General features: G+C 65.1%; 1 protein-coding gene across 3 annotated transcripts; it reads right to left on the bottom strand.

The window, feature by feature from the left end:
* Positions 1 to 425: 425 nt before the first annotated feature.
* On the bottom strand, positions 426 to 10957 carry B4GALNT4 (beta-1,4-N-acetyl-galactosaminyltransferase 4). Of its 3 annotated transcripts, none has more exons than XM_037039186.1 (20): positions 10589 to 10957; positions 8032 to 8135; positions 7720 to 7815; positions 7543 to 7638; positions 7367 to 7457; positions 7185 to 7285; positions 6951 to 7018; positions 6737 to 6815; positions 5678 to 5744; positions 5421 to 5555; positions 5239 to 5348; positions 5045 to 5145; positions 4877 to 4974; positions 3888 to 4800; positions 2137 to 2420; positions 1878 to 2031; positions 1694 to 1766; positions 1460 to 1613; positions 1045 to 1171; positions 426 to 861 (listed from the first exon to the last, which is right to left on the bottom strand). In XM_037039186.1, the coding sequence occupies exons 1-20, from the start codon at positions 10737 to 10739 to the stop codon at positions 732 to 734; spliced, it is 3132 nt and encodes a 1043-aa protein (XP_036895081.1). In that variant the 5' UTR covers positions 10740 to 10957; the 3' UTR covers positions 426 to 731. The 3 variants fall into 3 exon arrangements, with proteins under 3 accessions (XP_036895081.1, XP_036895082.1, XP_036895083.1); XM_037039187.1 differs by having other exon boundaries at positions 5045 to 5091; XM_037039188.1 differs by lacking the exons at positions 7543 to 7638; positions 7720 to 7815; positions 8032 to 8135; positions 10589 to 10957 and having other exon boundaries at positions 7185 to 7274; positions 7367 to 7428.
* Between the last annotated feature and the right edge of the window lie 4170 nt (positions 10958 to 15127).

The following is a 15127-nucleotide window of genomic DNA, read 5'->3' as shown; positions in this document are numbered from 1 at the left end:
GATTCACATCTTGCACCTGGTCACAGGTCAGTCCCCACCCAGGGTGCTGCGTGCCCCCACCCCCGAGGAGGATGGGGCAGGGCTGACGCTTGAGTCTTCGGGGGTGGGGGACTAAGTGCGTGGCGAAGGCTCTTCGCTCACGGGTGGGAAGGCCACATGACTCCACGGGCCACAGTAGTGAGGACGGTGTTCCTCCCTCCGGGGCCCTTCCCCTCCAGGGCCCGATACAGAAGTTCAAAGAGAAAGGATGGGCAGGGGCACTGGACTTGGGGGTGGAGGGCGGGGTCAGCATGGCCGCTGTAGCTGCAGGTCAGGAAGGTCGTTGGGGGCAGCAGCGGGGCCCAGGGCCACCCACAGGTGCAGGGCCTCCTGGCTGTCACAGGGGCCCATCTCTGTCCTCCCAAAAGAGCGAGGCAGAGGACCAGTCAGAACTAAAAAAAATATTTCATTTCATTCTGAATAAAAAACGGAACAGACGGAACTCTTGGAAATCCTGAAAACAACGTCATCGCTACAGGAAAATTTCACAGAAATTGTCGCACAGCGGGTGGGGACAAGCCCGGGCCTGACCCTGGGTCAGGGCTGCCTGTCTGGGGAGGGGCCCCCAAGGAGGGGGGCAGCCGCCTGGGTGGGCCTTGAGGGACAGGCACAGGTGGGGCTGGGCCCCTGCGGCGAGCCCCCACGCCCGAGGGTGCTCAGGTGGGCAGTGACGACTGGGCGGCGTCAGCTCTTCAAGGCCCCTGCCTGCGGGCGGCCCTCTGGCCCCGGGTTCGGGTGCCCCACATGCCCCTCCGGGAGTGGTAGTGGTGGTAGAAGTGCCTCAGGCGCAGCCGCTCCACCTCCAGCCCCGCCTGCAGGACCCTGGGTGGAGACAGGTGTCAGGGCTGGGGCGGGGGCAGGTGGGGGCCCAAGGGCGCCCACTGGGCCTGTAGGGTCTTTGGGCGGAAGTGGTCCCTGCAGGGCCTGGGGGTGGGGCCGCTGGTTGCTCCAGGCCAGCAGGTCCTGGGTGGGGGGGCTGTCCGCGCAACGGTGGGGGGGGGTCACCTGTCCAGCAGTTCCCAGTCCTCGCCGCCCCACCGGTCCCGGAACTCCTCAGTGTTCATGCCCCCAATGCGGTCGAAGTCCGACTTGTAAATCCCGAACAGGCCAAAGCCGTTCACCTCCCAGTACCCTGGGCGGCAGGCGGGGGGAGGGGCTTTCAGACCTTGGTCCCAGGAGATTTCCCCTTCTCCTGATGGGGCAGGTCCCCTCACTCAGCACGGGGCTCCCAGGGTCACCCTTCCGTGTGGGTCCTAACCTAGGAGCCCTGAACAGGACTCGGTACTGGAGGGAGGATCTGGGTACCACGGGCAGGGGGGTCCTGGGTACTACAGGGCATCACAGGGGCATTGATGGGGCCCAGAGCACCCTCAAGGGAAGGGAGAGGTCCCAGGCAGCCCGGATTTCATCCCAGCATTACCGTGTGGGTCCCCCGGCCAGCTCCCACAGCCCAGGCGCATGACCACAGGGGCAAAGGCCAGCTGGCCCTCCACACAGTGCTTGCGGATGCCGTCCAGGATGTTGCGGGGGAAGTGGATGTGCAGGTCGCAGAGGAAAACGATGCTGCTCGGGTCCTGGAAGCAGCGGGGAGGTCTGCCAGCTGCCCTCCCTCAGAACGAGTCCCGACCTTGCTGCCCGCACCCTGCCCACCTACCTCTATGGCGTCCACTCCCGCCTGCAGCCCCGCTGACCGCTCAAAGTTCCCGGCCCGCCGCAGGTACTGGTAGCTGGGGGGTGGGCGTGACAGGTGAGGGCTCTGGCGCAGGAGAACCCGTCTCCCCAGGAGGAAAGATGCGCTGGGTACCCACCCACCACTGGTGTTGGGGGCGCGCCGTTACCTGGGCAGCCGCGCAGTGCGCAGGGCCCGCTCCACATCCATGTCGTCGCTCTCGAAGTCCACCAGGACCACGCTGAAGTGCGAGTCCCCGGTGCGTGCGTGCAGCGCGGCCATGTCCGCCAGGAACTGTGCCACCCAGCGGGCCTGGTTCTTCACTGGAGGATGGGGCCACTGAGTCCGTCTGACCCCCCCACGCGGCCCCCCACAAGTCCTCCTAGACCATCCCTGCCCCACCTGAGGCCCCCGCGGCACACCCGCACCTGGCACGATGAAGTGAACCATGACGTCCTGGCGCCAGACCAGGCGCAACGGCCGGCAGAGCTCCGGGTGGCCGTCCGGGCGTGCAGAAGCAGCGGGCGCGGGCTCCGGGCTCTCTCCGTCCCCGTCTGCAGCGCGGGCGCCTGGCAGGCGCAGGAAGACATACTCGGACAGGCGCAGGCGGCCGCCCCCGCGCTCCCGCACCTCCAGCTCCAGCAGGAAGCGGCTCCCACGTGCGGAATCCCGGCGCTTCTCCACGTTCACGATCCGCAGCAGTGCGTAGCGCCTGGGAACCGAGACCAGATCAGCCCCCAGCCCCAGAAACGAGGCTCTGCCTGTTGCCCCACCCTGGGGGAGTTCCCCAAAGGCAGGTCCACGCTGCACCCCACCACTCAGGGCAGCTAGCTCCCAAGGGGAGGCGATGGGCTAACCTGGGCTGGTCCTCTCAGGTCATCTCTCCACTGTGACCCTTTAGGCAGGCCCAGAACCACTCAGCGTTACCCACTTCACACAGGAGGAGGCTTCAAGGTCTAAAGCAGCCCTTTAGGGGCATCAGCAGTCTCTACCTTGGTGCCCTTCAGTGTCCCCTCACACTACATGGGCACATTCCTCTTCCCCTGGGGCGTCCTTCTGGTGTGTTTGTCCCCTTCCTCCCAGCTCCTCCCAGGCCCTGCATGGCCCCTCCAGCCTCTGTCAGCCACCCCTGGCACTAACCCAGGGGCTACCCTGGTCTCTGGGGAAGAGGCCCCGGGGTGGGGGGCGCTGAGCTGACCTCTGGTCCCTCCCTGCTCACTCCCCCCACAAAGGACCCAGAGGCTTCTCCTCCTCCTGGGAAAATAGGACCCTAACCTTGACGAAGGCCCGGCTTCCTTCCCGCTGGCCTGCCCTTGCCCCACACTGGGAGCCTGGCTGACTTCCCAGGGGTCCAGATGCCCCACTTCCACCCCTGCCATGCCCAACACACTCTCCCCAAAGCCAGGTACTTTCTGCCCCAAATGCCCTGGGTCTGCCTGCACTCGTCTTGGGGCCACAGCCACGACCAATCTGCTGAGCAGACCCTGTGTGCCCTGGGGCACTCAAGCACAAAACCTAGGGCAAGCTCGTCCCCTCAGCCTCTAGACCCAAACCTCCCCGATCCCCAGAGGCCAGGCTGGCCCATCACTGCCAAGGTCACATCAGCCCAGCAGTCATGGGCCCCATGGGCTCCCGGCTCATCCACTCTCCTCCGCAGCAGCAACATGGCCACCCTCAGCCCAAACAGGTCAAACGCCCCTGCTCAGTGTTGCATCACAAGGCAAGGAAACAGCCCCCTGACTGTCGTCCCCACGACCTGGTTCTGACCCCCTTCAAGGCACAGCACAGCTCTTCGAACCCCCAGCACCTCCCTCGAGTCCAGACTGGGGCTCCTGGAGAGTGGGGGTGACCCCAGAGGGCAGAGAGGCAGGAGACCTGCATGCTTCCCTGGAGACCCTGCTGGGAGGCCCAGCGAGGCTTTGCTGGCAGAGGGGCCCAGGGGCTCTCAGCCTGACCTCGGGTGGAGAAGAGGCCTGGGTGGCTTAGAGGCATTTCCGGACCCAGGTGCAAGGGACAGGCTGGGGTTTGGAGGTACATGATAGGGCTGGCTCCCCTCCTGACAGGGAGCGGGGGTGAGGTTCCCAACATCGGAGGGCACTAGGTAGTCACGGTCCAGGGAGGAGAGGACACCTCCCTGCGGTCCGAAGGAGGCAGGGTTTCCATTCCCCCTCCCCCATACCCGCCATGGCGCGCGTTCAGCCGCTCCATGTACTGCGCGACCACGTCCACAGCCTCTGCCTCCGGCAGCTGCAGGTTCCCAGAAACGTTGCAGCGCAGGTCGTTCCAGTCCGAACGCAGCAGCTCGAAGTCCACTGCGCCCACACTGAAAGTGCGCTGCCAGTTGATGGCATCCTCACGCCAGCGGCCGAGCGCGGGGCCCGCGGCCTCCTCGCTGTCCTCCGAGGCACCCTCCTCACCAGGAGCCGCGTCATCCCCTTCCTCCTCCTCCCCGCCAGGCAGCTGAGGCCTGGATGCCTGGGACAAACTCAGGAAGGAGGTCACAGGCTGCGTTTCAGATGACGTGTTTAAGTTCTCCGTGGGCGCTGCGTGTCCTAGCGGCCGTGCCGGGTCCTCCCGGCTCCCCTGGGTGGCCTGCGCCTGGGAGCGGGGCCTCGGCTCTGTGGCCTGGGAGCCCCCGGTCCTATAGCCTCGAGAACGGGGCGGGCGTGGGGGCGCGCGCAGCTGCACCCTGGGCAGAGGTCTCGGGCGCAGGAAGACCCCTGGGAAAGGCGGCCACGGTGGGCCGCCTGGGCTGAGTGGTTCCAGGGCCCGAGGGGGGGCCCGCAGGCCAGGCCGCACCCGAGTCACATAGACCTTTGGGGGCTGCGGAGCAGCCACGGCACCTCGGGGCGGCGGGGCGCGGCCCAGGAGGAGGGGCAGTGGCGGGGCGGCCCTGGCGGCCCAGCTCAGCACCCGGGAGCTCCCAGGGATCCGCTGGTGCGCTGGGCGGGGCGGTGTGGGCGGGGTGGGGGTGGCTCCAGCCTCCGTGGGGGCTCTGGCAGCGGGCAGGTGGCGGCGGCTCCGCGTCGGGCCTGCCTCCGTGGGCTCCAGACTGTCCAGCAGCTCCCCGTCGTCGTCTTCATCCAGGAAATCTGCAGAGAGCGCGGTTCTGCCCGATCTGCCCAGGCAGGAGCCAGCCAGGGGCGCTGGGGGCGGGGCGGCACTCACCGTCTGGGTTGAGGAAGAGGAAGGCTCGGCGCTGCACCTGCTCATCTTCCTCCCCCTCCTCCTCCTGGTCCATCTTCATATATTTATAGAACCCGAACCTAGGAGTGCGCAGCATCAGAGACCAGCACGCAGAGGCCCCGCCCCCTGCCCGGGCGCTACCCCGCCCACCTTTCCAGATACAGTGGCGATTCTCGGTAGAAGCACTTGTTCTCTGTCTCCATGTGAGTGAGGCGCGTATGGTCATTGGGATAAACGAAGGACAGGTACACCTGGGGTGGCACAGAGGGCTCAGGGCAGGGCTGGGGGCGCTCCGGGGACCCCGGTGGGGAGGGACCCGGACCGTCTTGGCCAGAGGCACTTACAAACTGTAGTCCCTGGTATCTCGCGATAGGAAAGTCCTTGACCACGTAGGTGGGTGCGTAGGCGCAGGGCTCCAGCACATTCTCCAGGCTCGAAGGCTCCACCCGAGGAGCTGCAAGAGGGTTGGTCTCAGCCCAGCAGCCCAGAGTCCCTGCCGGCCTCCCACCCCGCGGGCCCCTCTCACTGAGGAAGAAGGTGTCTCGGGGGTCTGGCCTCAGCATGTCGGCTCTGGGCTCCTCCTGCGGCGGGCGCCCCCCCACATGGCTGGCTGGGGACTGTGGGACATGGGCCACGTGGTCCATCTTCAGGGCTGACTCCTCTAGGGAAGGAAGGGTGTGTACGCTGCCTGGAACGCCCCTACCCGCTCCTGGCCCACACCTGGAGGCCACCCTGCAGAGGCCGCGTCCCCCCCTCCCACCCTGAGAGGCACCAGCCCCGCACCTGTGTACAGGGAGAGGTGCGCGGAGCCTATGATCTCGAACTTCAGGCCGGGCAGGAAGGCTCGCCACTGCAGGGTGGAGGGGGTGGTCAGGGCCAGAGGGTGGGGTGGGGTGGGAACATGGCGGGGACAGGGAACTGTGGGTCTTCGCTGACCAGACAGTGGGGGAATGCGTCCGGAGCAGCCCTTCAAGGATGCAGGAAACTCCCAGGGGTCCTGGGAAGGGGATGCAGGAAATGGGGGGGGGGGAGGCCCAGAAGGCTGGGGGCCCTGCTGGTAGGTGAGGGCACCCTGGGCCTCTCCTGACATCCTGAGTGTGCCCCCTCACCTGCCCCCACCCCAGCCTGCAGTCCACTGCGGTCCTGGAGGCCATGCTGGCCCTCCGAGGGCCAGAGCCCCCGTCTCCCCCACACCCCTCACTTCCGCAGCTGCTCCCCAAACTCCTTTGCAGAGGCTGTCCCTCTCCACCCCTCTCAAGTCGGGGGTCCCAAGGGCTGTCCCAGGCCCTCTTCCCTTCCCCATTCATCCTGGGCCCTCTAAGTTCACCCCAAACCTGCATCCCGGCCTGGACCCTCCGCCAAGCAAGGTGACATACCACACACACCAGATACCGGGGGCATCCCAGAGCTGGGCTGAGGGTCCCCTCGCCCACCATGGTCACCAGCCCGCACTCAGCTGGGCCCAGGCCTCTGTCCTGCCGCTCTCCCATCCCCACCTCCCGTCCGTAGACTGACGGCCCTGTACAAGCACCCCCAGACTCTCTCTGCTGAGTGGCCTGAGGAGTAAACCCCGTGGCCTCACTCGCAGAAGCCTGAGCTGTCCAGGCCCTGCTGCTCAGGGCAGCTCCTGACCCACCCTCACCCCAGCCCCTCCCTGCACTGGACCACCCCACGAGTCTCAGCTCTCAAGGCTCATTCAAGGGCCACCTCCTCCAGGAAGCCTCTCGGCGGTGCTGACAGCTGTCATGTCAAGGAAGCCCCTTGGGGCAGGGCCCACAGCTGTCTCTCCTTTGGTAGGAACCGTGGGGACAGGGCTTGGAGGGGGGGCCAGGGCGCACTCACACCCACTTCCACGTGGTCCGAGCCTCGGTCGTCCTGCTTGTGCAGCAGCTCGAAGTAGTACCTCCGGGAGGCCATGAGCCTGGGGACACAAGGAGTCGAGGGGACGTGCCCTGCCCCACCCCCAGAACCCCGGAGGAGGTGGGGGGCTCGGGACCTGTCCCTAGGGAGTCCCCTCATGCGTGCGCACGTGTACGCACATGCTCCCGTCACTCACCGTCTGGGCTTGGACACCTGGGAGCTGAATTTGGTGAACTCTCCAGGTGCTGTCCATTCGGAGCCAGTCTGGGGTGTGACACAGGTGGGGGCTCACCCTCTCTGTGGGGGTACCGGCCCATCCCGCCCGGTTCTGAGGAGCTGGAGGAGGCTGGAGGAGACAGGCTCCCAAAGCCACAGGAAGCCCAGGGAAGACAGGCAGGGGCGGGTGGAGGACAGGGCTGGGGTCGGGTACCTTGCCCACAAAGGCCACCAGCTGGGCACCTGCCGGGCTCTCATTGGGGCTCAGCCAGAACTCAGAGTTGTCATCCGAAGCCACAGAGAACTGGACGTCTCCTAGGCCATAAGACAGGGGCTCAGGAAGTTGTGGGCCCTGCAGAGCAGGTCCCCACGCCCCCCCGGGCCCCCTCCACACACCATCTCTTGCCGGGTGGATGAAGCCGAAGATCCGGAGCCCGTAGTTCTTCCACTTGGGGGACACCGCCAGCTTCCTCACGGTGGTGCGCGTCTGGGGCAGTGACTCTGACGTCAGCCCCCTGGGCGGGGGCCCACCCCAGAAGGCCACTGTGCCCCGCACCCAACCCGGCACTCACATGAGGAAACAGGGGGAAGTGCAGGTTCCTCCTCAGGTGGCCCACGGCGCTGCCGCACCAGTCCTCGAACACGTGCAGGTTCGCCTGCCCCAAGTACTGGGGGGAGGCGGCGTCTCACCTTCCACCCAGCCCCCCCGGCCCCCCCGGCCCCCCCAGCCCCCCAGGCTCAGAGCTCACCTCCTCCCGCCACGGAGGGGCCCGGTGGGTGAGGTTCAGGGGGGGTGGCCTTCCAGTCCCCCCAGGAAGCAGCATGTTTGGGCCTGGGCCATCAGGCTGCAGGAGAGGAAGCACACGGGGCAGAGCTGAGCACTGTGAAGGCAGGGAGGGCCCTGCCCCCAGGCCCACTGGACCTCCAGACCCTCGTCTGCCTGTGTCTGGGCCGTGCACGGTGCGGGGCCACACCTGAGCCCTCCACGCTCACGGCCCACACGAACAGACTCAGGGGCCCCGTGAGTAGGACACAGGGGCCTCTCCCACGGCCCTGCTCACCGCCTGCTCCTCCTCACGGCTCTCGCTGGAGTCTTCTGCCCTTTGCGTGGACAGTGCCCCCTGGACGCCCCGGCCGTCTGTCACACTGGTCAGCTTCTCACTGTCTGTGGGGGGCGCGTGGGTGTGGCCAGGGCCCAGGCTCTCTCCCAGGCCGCTGGCCCTGCTGCTGGGGCCAGGCACCGCCATCCCACGTGGCTGGACCGGGGCAGGAGGGCCAGTGTCGCCTGCTGAGGCCCCTCCTCCCTTGGCTCCCCCACGATACCAGGCATCCTGCCCTTCAGCGGGACAGGTGCTGGTCCTTCTCCCATGTCCCACTGCAGTGGCCTGGAGCCCTCTACCTGGCTCTCCCAGCCCCTGGCAGGTGTGAGGAAGCAGAGCAGAATTAATGTGCATGCACACGCTAGTGTACATGTGCACGCCCCCCATCTGGCTAGCCTCCCCAGGGGCTCCACCCCCAGGACAACCCCCACCCCCCGGACTGCTCTGTGCTCCCAGCTCTCCTCCCGTGTGCTGGGTGCCTGGTGCCTGCCTCCCTTTCCAGAACCGAGCACTAAGGGTCGTCCTGAGGCTAAGCCACCCTCGCTGCAGCTGCACCACCTGCTGCCCTTGAGGTGGGGGTCAGGGGCCAAAGGAGCCCAGGCACCCACCCGGCAGAGGAGGGACAGGCACGCTGCTCTGGCTACCGGGGATCTGAGGCCAAGGTGGTCCGGCAGGGAGGCTGTCCCTCAGAACTCGTCCCAGGTTTGTCTGTGGTGACCCCACCCCCCTAGCCCGGGGCTGACCACCTTTGGGTCCCCGGCGCCCAGACCTCCTTCCTGAACATCCCCCACTGCTGGAGGCCCAAACCCAGGATCTAGGTCTCTGAGGGGAGGCTGCACTGCACCCCACCTCTGCCCTCCAGGACCCCCTCCCAGGGACACCCAACCCAGATGCCCGCTCTGTTCCAGGGCCAAGCCTGGGCTTTGACATCCATCCCCATCCCTTGGGAACCTTCGGGAGTAGCGTCCCAGCCCAGGACATGTGGTCCCTGCCACATGTCCCTGCAGGGCTCGCCCTGGCACAGTGAGGTGCCTCCCACCTCCCCTCCCCGGGGAACCTCTGACAGCACCGGATGCAGGACACTGGGAAGGCGGTGAGTGCTGCCCCTCTCCACCGTGGCCTCCCTGCTAGAGGCGAAGGCAGCACTGACCCACAGTCAGGCCGGCCTCGGGGACGTGCAGCCCCTGCCCTGCTAGGACCTGGGGCTGAAGCCCAGGGGCTGGGGCTGCTCCTGGGAGGTGCTGTGTGAGGCTTGGTCTTCCAGGACCCTGAACAGCTCCTGCCTAGCTTCAGCTGTCCCAGAAGTGGAGTTCCCACGCCTCCACCCCCTCCTGTTTGCTGAGCTAGGCTCCCTGGCTGCTCCGGAAGTCAGGTTGGGCAGGACTGTGGCTGCTCCGAAAACCACACAGCTGTGTGAGCAGGGGCCTGGTGTTGGGTGCTCTGGGGTCCTGCCTTATTCGCTGATAGATGGCAGGGTGGGGGGAGGCTGCTCCTTTCAGGGGCTGAGCCTTGCTGGAGGCCTCTTGATGGTGTGGTGTTTGTGAGGTGCGTGGCTTGGGGGGTGGGGGCGGCGACAAGCCCAGATCCCTGGCCTGGGGTCCATGGAGTCAGGTGTTGGGCACACCACAGGGACGTGGAGGGGCTTTGGTAAGTGGGGAGGGAATGGGACTTGACGGGGAGGTCTGGACCCCTCAGTGGACGGCCCCAGATGCGGCGAGTCAAAGTCATTGTTCTGACTCTCACCGCTACCCCCCCCAAGGACACCCACTTCCTGGAGAAGCGTCGGGGCAGCCTGGCTGGGATGTTTCCGCCTGAGGAGGTTCCCTCCCCCCTATTCCCTCCTCGTAGCACTCGGGTTTTCATGCTGTTCCTGCTGTTGGGGTGCCCTTCCCCCAAAGGTTGTGTCAAAGGTCACCACCTCCCAGAGGCCTTCCCCTCCCCTGGCTAGCCCACAGAGCTCACCAGGGCCTGATGTGTTTTCCGGGTGCGCTGTCTGTCCCCACTAGAGGGTCAGTTCCAGCAGCCTGCACGAGTTCACCCCGGGATGGCTCCACCACCAAGTCTTCCCCCTCACACGGCCCGGGTCACAGGTGCACCTAGGGCGCACCCTCCGGGACGCCTTCCAGCGGCTCTCTGCACCCCCTCAGCAGATGGGGACCCCGCGGCTCTGCTAAGTACACAGACCAGCGGTGGAAGCAGCAGCTGGGCTTCGCTTCTGGAACTCCCAGCGCGCCCGGGGGAGATCCCTGTTAACTATGTCACTGCCGGGCCCAGGCCAAAGCCCAGTCCGCCTAGGTTCCCGTTCGTTCCCCAAGAGGGTCGCGCTCGCCACTGATGACGTCACTGGGCGTCCGAGACGAGCCAAATCTCGTCCCCCTGCCCCAATCCAGCCGCTCTGGGAAGGGCGGACGAAGGCTGCGGGTGGGTCTGGCCCACGTCGGGCGCCGGGAGGGCTCCGACCGGCCCTGCTCAGGGCCCTCACCGCCCCCCTCCCCGGGGCGCGCGACCCCTCCCGTACCTCTCCCGTAGCCCAGCCGCTGGCGCAGCGCGCGGCCCTGGCGCACCAGGCTCAGGTGCACGTACGTGAGCCACGCGGCGCAGGTGAGCAGCACCAGCAGGAGTAGCAGCTTTATCTGCTTGCGGATCTTCTTCACCGGGAACCAAGGCATCGCGGCCGGTCCCGCCCGCCCGGGCCGCGCTCAGCGGCTCCCGCGCGCTCCGCACCTCATCGCTCGGCCCTGCATGGCCCTTTGTCCGCCGCCCGCAGCCTGTGGCTGCGGCCGCGACCCCAGGGTGTCCTTGGCCGCAGGCCTGGGGTGGGCGGCGGAGCGGCTCAGGCGGTGCCCCCGCCCAGCCCCGCCCGGCCGCTGGGGCTCCAAGCTCCTGGGGGCCGCGGCGGGACTGAGCAGCATCCACGATGCGGTGCTACCCACCGTGAAACGGACCCGGCCTGCGCGCGGTGCGAGCCAATCGGGTCCCGCCAGCCCGCGGGAAGCCAATCCGCGGCGGGGGAGGCGGGCCGGCGTGCTAGGGTGTGCCCGGCGCCTGTCTCCACGCAACGCGCGCGCATCCACCTGGGCGCGCCGGCCTGCGCAGCGCGGGGGCGCTGGTGTCCGGATGGAATGAGAGCGGACGGCGGCACAGGGACTGGAGGGTGTGAGGAGGTGTGAAGGATAGGGGACAAGGGGACAAGGGGATGCGAAGGGCCGCAGACGCCGGACGGGCGCGAGGCTGGGGGTGGGGAGGCAACATGGGGAGGTGCGGGGACCCGGGGCTGGGGGGACGGGTCAGAGATGCACAGGGGATGGGGAGGTGCGAAGAAGTGGAGGTGCGGAGGACCGGGAGACTCGGGGACACGGGGGACCGAACACAGGGCTGGGTACCAGGGGGTACAGGGGTGTGAGGTGCAGGCTATGGGTAGAGGGCGACGGTGGGGACACCAGAGGCTTCCTGCATGTGGGGGGAAGGCTGGAGATGGGGGCAGCCAGGTCTTGGAGTTGGAACAAGCCCCCTGCAAACAGCCAACCAGGAATGGGGCTCAAGGTGGAGGAAGAAAGGAAGTTTGGGGAACAGACACGCGGATAGGTGAGGGGGACTGAGGTGGAGCTGAGGAGGCCTAAAAGCCCATGGCTTCGCCTTGGGAGGGATGCGGAGGCACGGAAGGACCTTGGCTTGGGGGCCTAAGGCCAGGCGGACCTGGCTGGTGGAGTGGAGATGGACAGAAGTAGCCCAGGCAGGAGGGGCAGGACCCACTGGAAGGAGGCAGCAGGTGGGTCCTGGGGGTGGCTCTTGCCCAGCTGGTGCGAGGGGGTGGGTGATGGTGCACTTTGGCCCCAGCCTGACCCCCTCCCATCCTGTCCTCCATCAGTTCCGGTGTTGCCTGCATGTGTGACAGTCCTCCCAGATCCGGTGGTGCAAAGCCACCCGTGATGCCCTGTGGGTCAGGACCTGAGAGCCCCTCAGGAAGGCTTTCCTCTGCTCCTCGGGGTCGTGGCCCTGGGTGGGGAGACATGCATGGCTTGGGTGACTCTGGGGGCTGGGCTGAGTCACTGGGGGCATTCTGTGCCTTGGGGAGGGCGGGGCTCCATTCCGAGGGTTCCACAGAGCACCCCGGGGGTGGCTGCCCCAGGGCAGTGGCCCCTGGGCTCCAGCGAGCTGGGCAGAGTCAGCCACTGCACGCCATTCTGCCACAGGCTGCCACGGGCCTCCCAGGTCAGAGGAGGGGACAGGGACCCCATGTCACCCTGGGGACATGAAATTGCAGTCTGTTCTCACACTGCCCACCATCCTGCACCATTTCCCTGTCCATTTATTCTGTCCTCGAGGCAGAGAATGGAGTTGGCCGAATTCCTCTGTGTATGTCATCCTGTCATCTGTTCTTCAAGCCTCCCTCCCGGCACCGCCACTGTCCCTCCTTCCTCCCTCCATTCACTTTGCGTGAGGATGCGATCTGTGCGTTTGTTACAACACGCGTCAGGGCGTGTGTGTGGTAACACCACACTAATGGCACTGCGCTGGAAACCTCGCGATGTTTCCCGCACCGTCTCCAAGCTCGTACGCTTCCATGCACACCGCTGTGCACACACCGCTGTGCACACACCGCACTCCGCTCGGTGCCCGGTGGGTGCTCGCTCACCTAGGCACACAGCACCATCACAGCCCAGAGTCGGGGACACAGCAATGAACAAGGCAGGTGATGCCCCTCCATTCATGGAGTTTATAGTTTTCTTCCTTTTTTTTTTGAAGAACACTTTTCCTCTTTTTAAAAAAAAATATTTATTTTTAGCCCTGGCTGGTGTGGCTCAGTGGATTGAGTGCCAGCCTGTGAACCAAAAGGTCACTGGGGTTTAATTCCCAGTCAGGGCACGTGCCTGGGTTGCAGGTCAGGTCCCCCATTTGAGGGCATGCAAGAAGCAACCCGATGTTGATGTTCATCTCTTTCTCCCTCCCTTCCATTCTCTAAAAATAAATAAATAAAATCTTTTAAAATATATTTATTTTTAGAGAGGGGAAGTGAGGGAAAAGAAAGGGAAAAAACCATCAGTGTGTGGTTGCCTTTCAGACACCCCCCACTGGGGACCTGGCTCACAACCCAGGCAAGTGCCCTGACTGGGAATCGAACTGGCGACCCTTTAGTTTGCTCAATTCCCTGAGCCACACCAGCCAGGGCAGTTTATGTTTCTCCAAGCAGAAACAAAAGCGAGCACAAATCATAGGTTCAGATGGTGGTAAGTGGTGTGAAGGAAGTACGTGGCAACTGAATAGATGGGTTGGAGGGGAGGGTTTCTTCAGGCGGGGTGGTCCCTCTGGGGGGAGTGACAGCGGGTCTGAGAAATAGACAAACCTTAGTAGACAGGCACGGGAAGCTGGGTCCACAGCCAGGCACCCTGCTGGCCTGGAAACCAGGAGGTGGTGGGAGGGCAGGAGACACCTCTGTTCCCTGTGCAGCCACACCAGGCACAGCCACCCCTCCCTGCTGCCTCCCCGACCTCCAGCTCCAGAGAGCTGGTGGCACCCCCCTGGCAGGTACCCCTCCGGAGGGCCTGGCACGCACACGCAGTCTTCCCAAACCTATCTGACCTCCAAGGAAACGTATGGGCAGGATTGTGCTTTGGCTCGATGTGGTGGTGCAGCTGCCCCAACCCAAGCAGGGCTGTCCCCTGGGGGGAGGGAAGGAAGGTTCCCTGTCCCTTTCTCCACGGGGGATGCTGGTTCTGAGTCACATGCCCTCTAAGGATGTGATATGTGTAGATGTTCTCAGGTTAAAGGGCAAACCGAAATGTAAGGTCACTTTAGATGGAAGGGGAGGGCGAGGACGGGAAAATCCGAGAGTCCTGTGTGCGTGTTGGTCCCTGAGGTCACACGTGTGTCGCTGATGTCTGTCCCCACCCTCCGTGCCGTGGCCCATGTCCCCCTTGTGCCCTGCTGGTGGAGCGACGCGGGGTGCAGTGGTTCTCGGTCTCCACAGATGTTTCCTTCTGAACGCAGGTGCCCCGCCTGCCGCCTGCCTCCCCTCCCTTTTCCTCCTCAACCCCGTTCCACAACAAAAGCCCCGCTTTCCGTCAGGGACGCCTTATCCCAGCCAGCACAGGGTCACTTTCCCACTTTCCCAGGGAGAAGTGGCAGGAACTCGGCTACCTGTCTCGTGTGTCTGCTGGTGAAAGTCCTCTGGGTTGGCCCGGGACAGAGGGGCCTCAGGCGTGGGACTTTTGGTACCAGGGTCATTGTCGTCGCTCTAACTCCAAATCGAGGAGCCTGGACCCACAGGGTCCTGAGTTGCTGGTCGGGAAGCAGGCGTTTCACCCGAGGGCCGTCTGGGGTCACAACAGCGCCTCCTCCACCCAGGCCTGGAACCCGTGGGGGAGGCCGTGCCTCGCTGGCTCGCCGCTGCTGCACTGATGCCGGCTCTGCAGCGCTGCCGCCAGCCGGTGCCACACGTTTCCCACAGCCTGTCCCAACCCCCATCCCCATTCTGGCAGGCCAGCTGTCTTCGGGAGATGGGAATATGTTGTGATTCCCAGCAGCATGGCCCAGCTGCTGTCCCAGTGATGACAAGTGTGTCACTACACACACCGGACCTCATGTCTGCGGGGCAGCGGCCCCTCCCTTCCTTCGACCCCTGTCCCTGTCGGCGTGGCCGCGGACACGCACTCTCACTTGGGGTCCTGATGTTGCACTGCCCGTCCTCTGCTGCTCAGACTGTCCAAGACCATCTTTGGCCACCAAGAGCAGCCAGTTGGCTGTATCTCCTTTGGTGGGGTATCTGTCCTGATCTATTGCTCACTTTGAAGATATTTTTTTAAATAAAGATTTTATTTATTTACTTTTAGGGAGGTGAAGGGAGGAAGAAAGAGAGGGGGAGAAACATCAGTGCGTGGTTGTCTCTCAAGCCCCCCCTACTGGAGACCTGGCCCACAACCCAGGCCTGTGCCCTGACTGGGAATCGAACTGGCCACCTTTTGATTTGCAGGCCAGCGCTCGATCCACTGAGCCATGCTGGCCAGGGCATTATTTTTCTTCCCTAGCTTATAGATGTGAAATAACATTAATTAACTTT

Source organism: Sturnira hondurensis, unplaced genomic scaffold, assembly GCF_014824575.4.
Source record: "Sturnira hondurensis isolate 20B ecotype Veracruz unplaced genomic scaffold, ASM1482457v3 Scaffold0025325, whole genome shotgun sequence".
In the NCBI taxonomy this organism is placed as follows: Eukaryota; Metazoa; Chordata; class Mammalia; order Chiroptera; family Phyllostomidae; genus Sturnira; species Sturnira hondurensis.
This window is presented reverse-complemented; position numbering and strand designations above follow the sequence as displayed.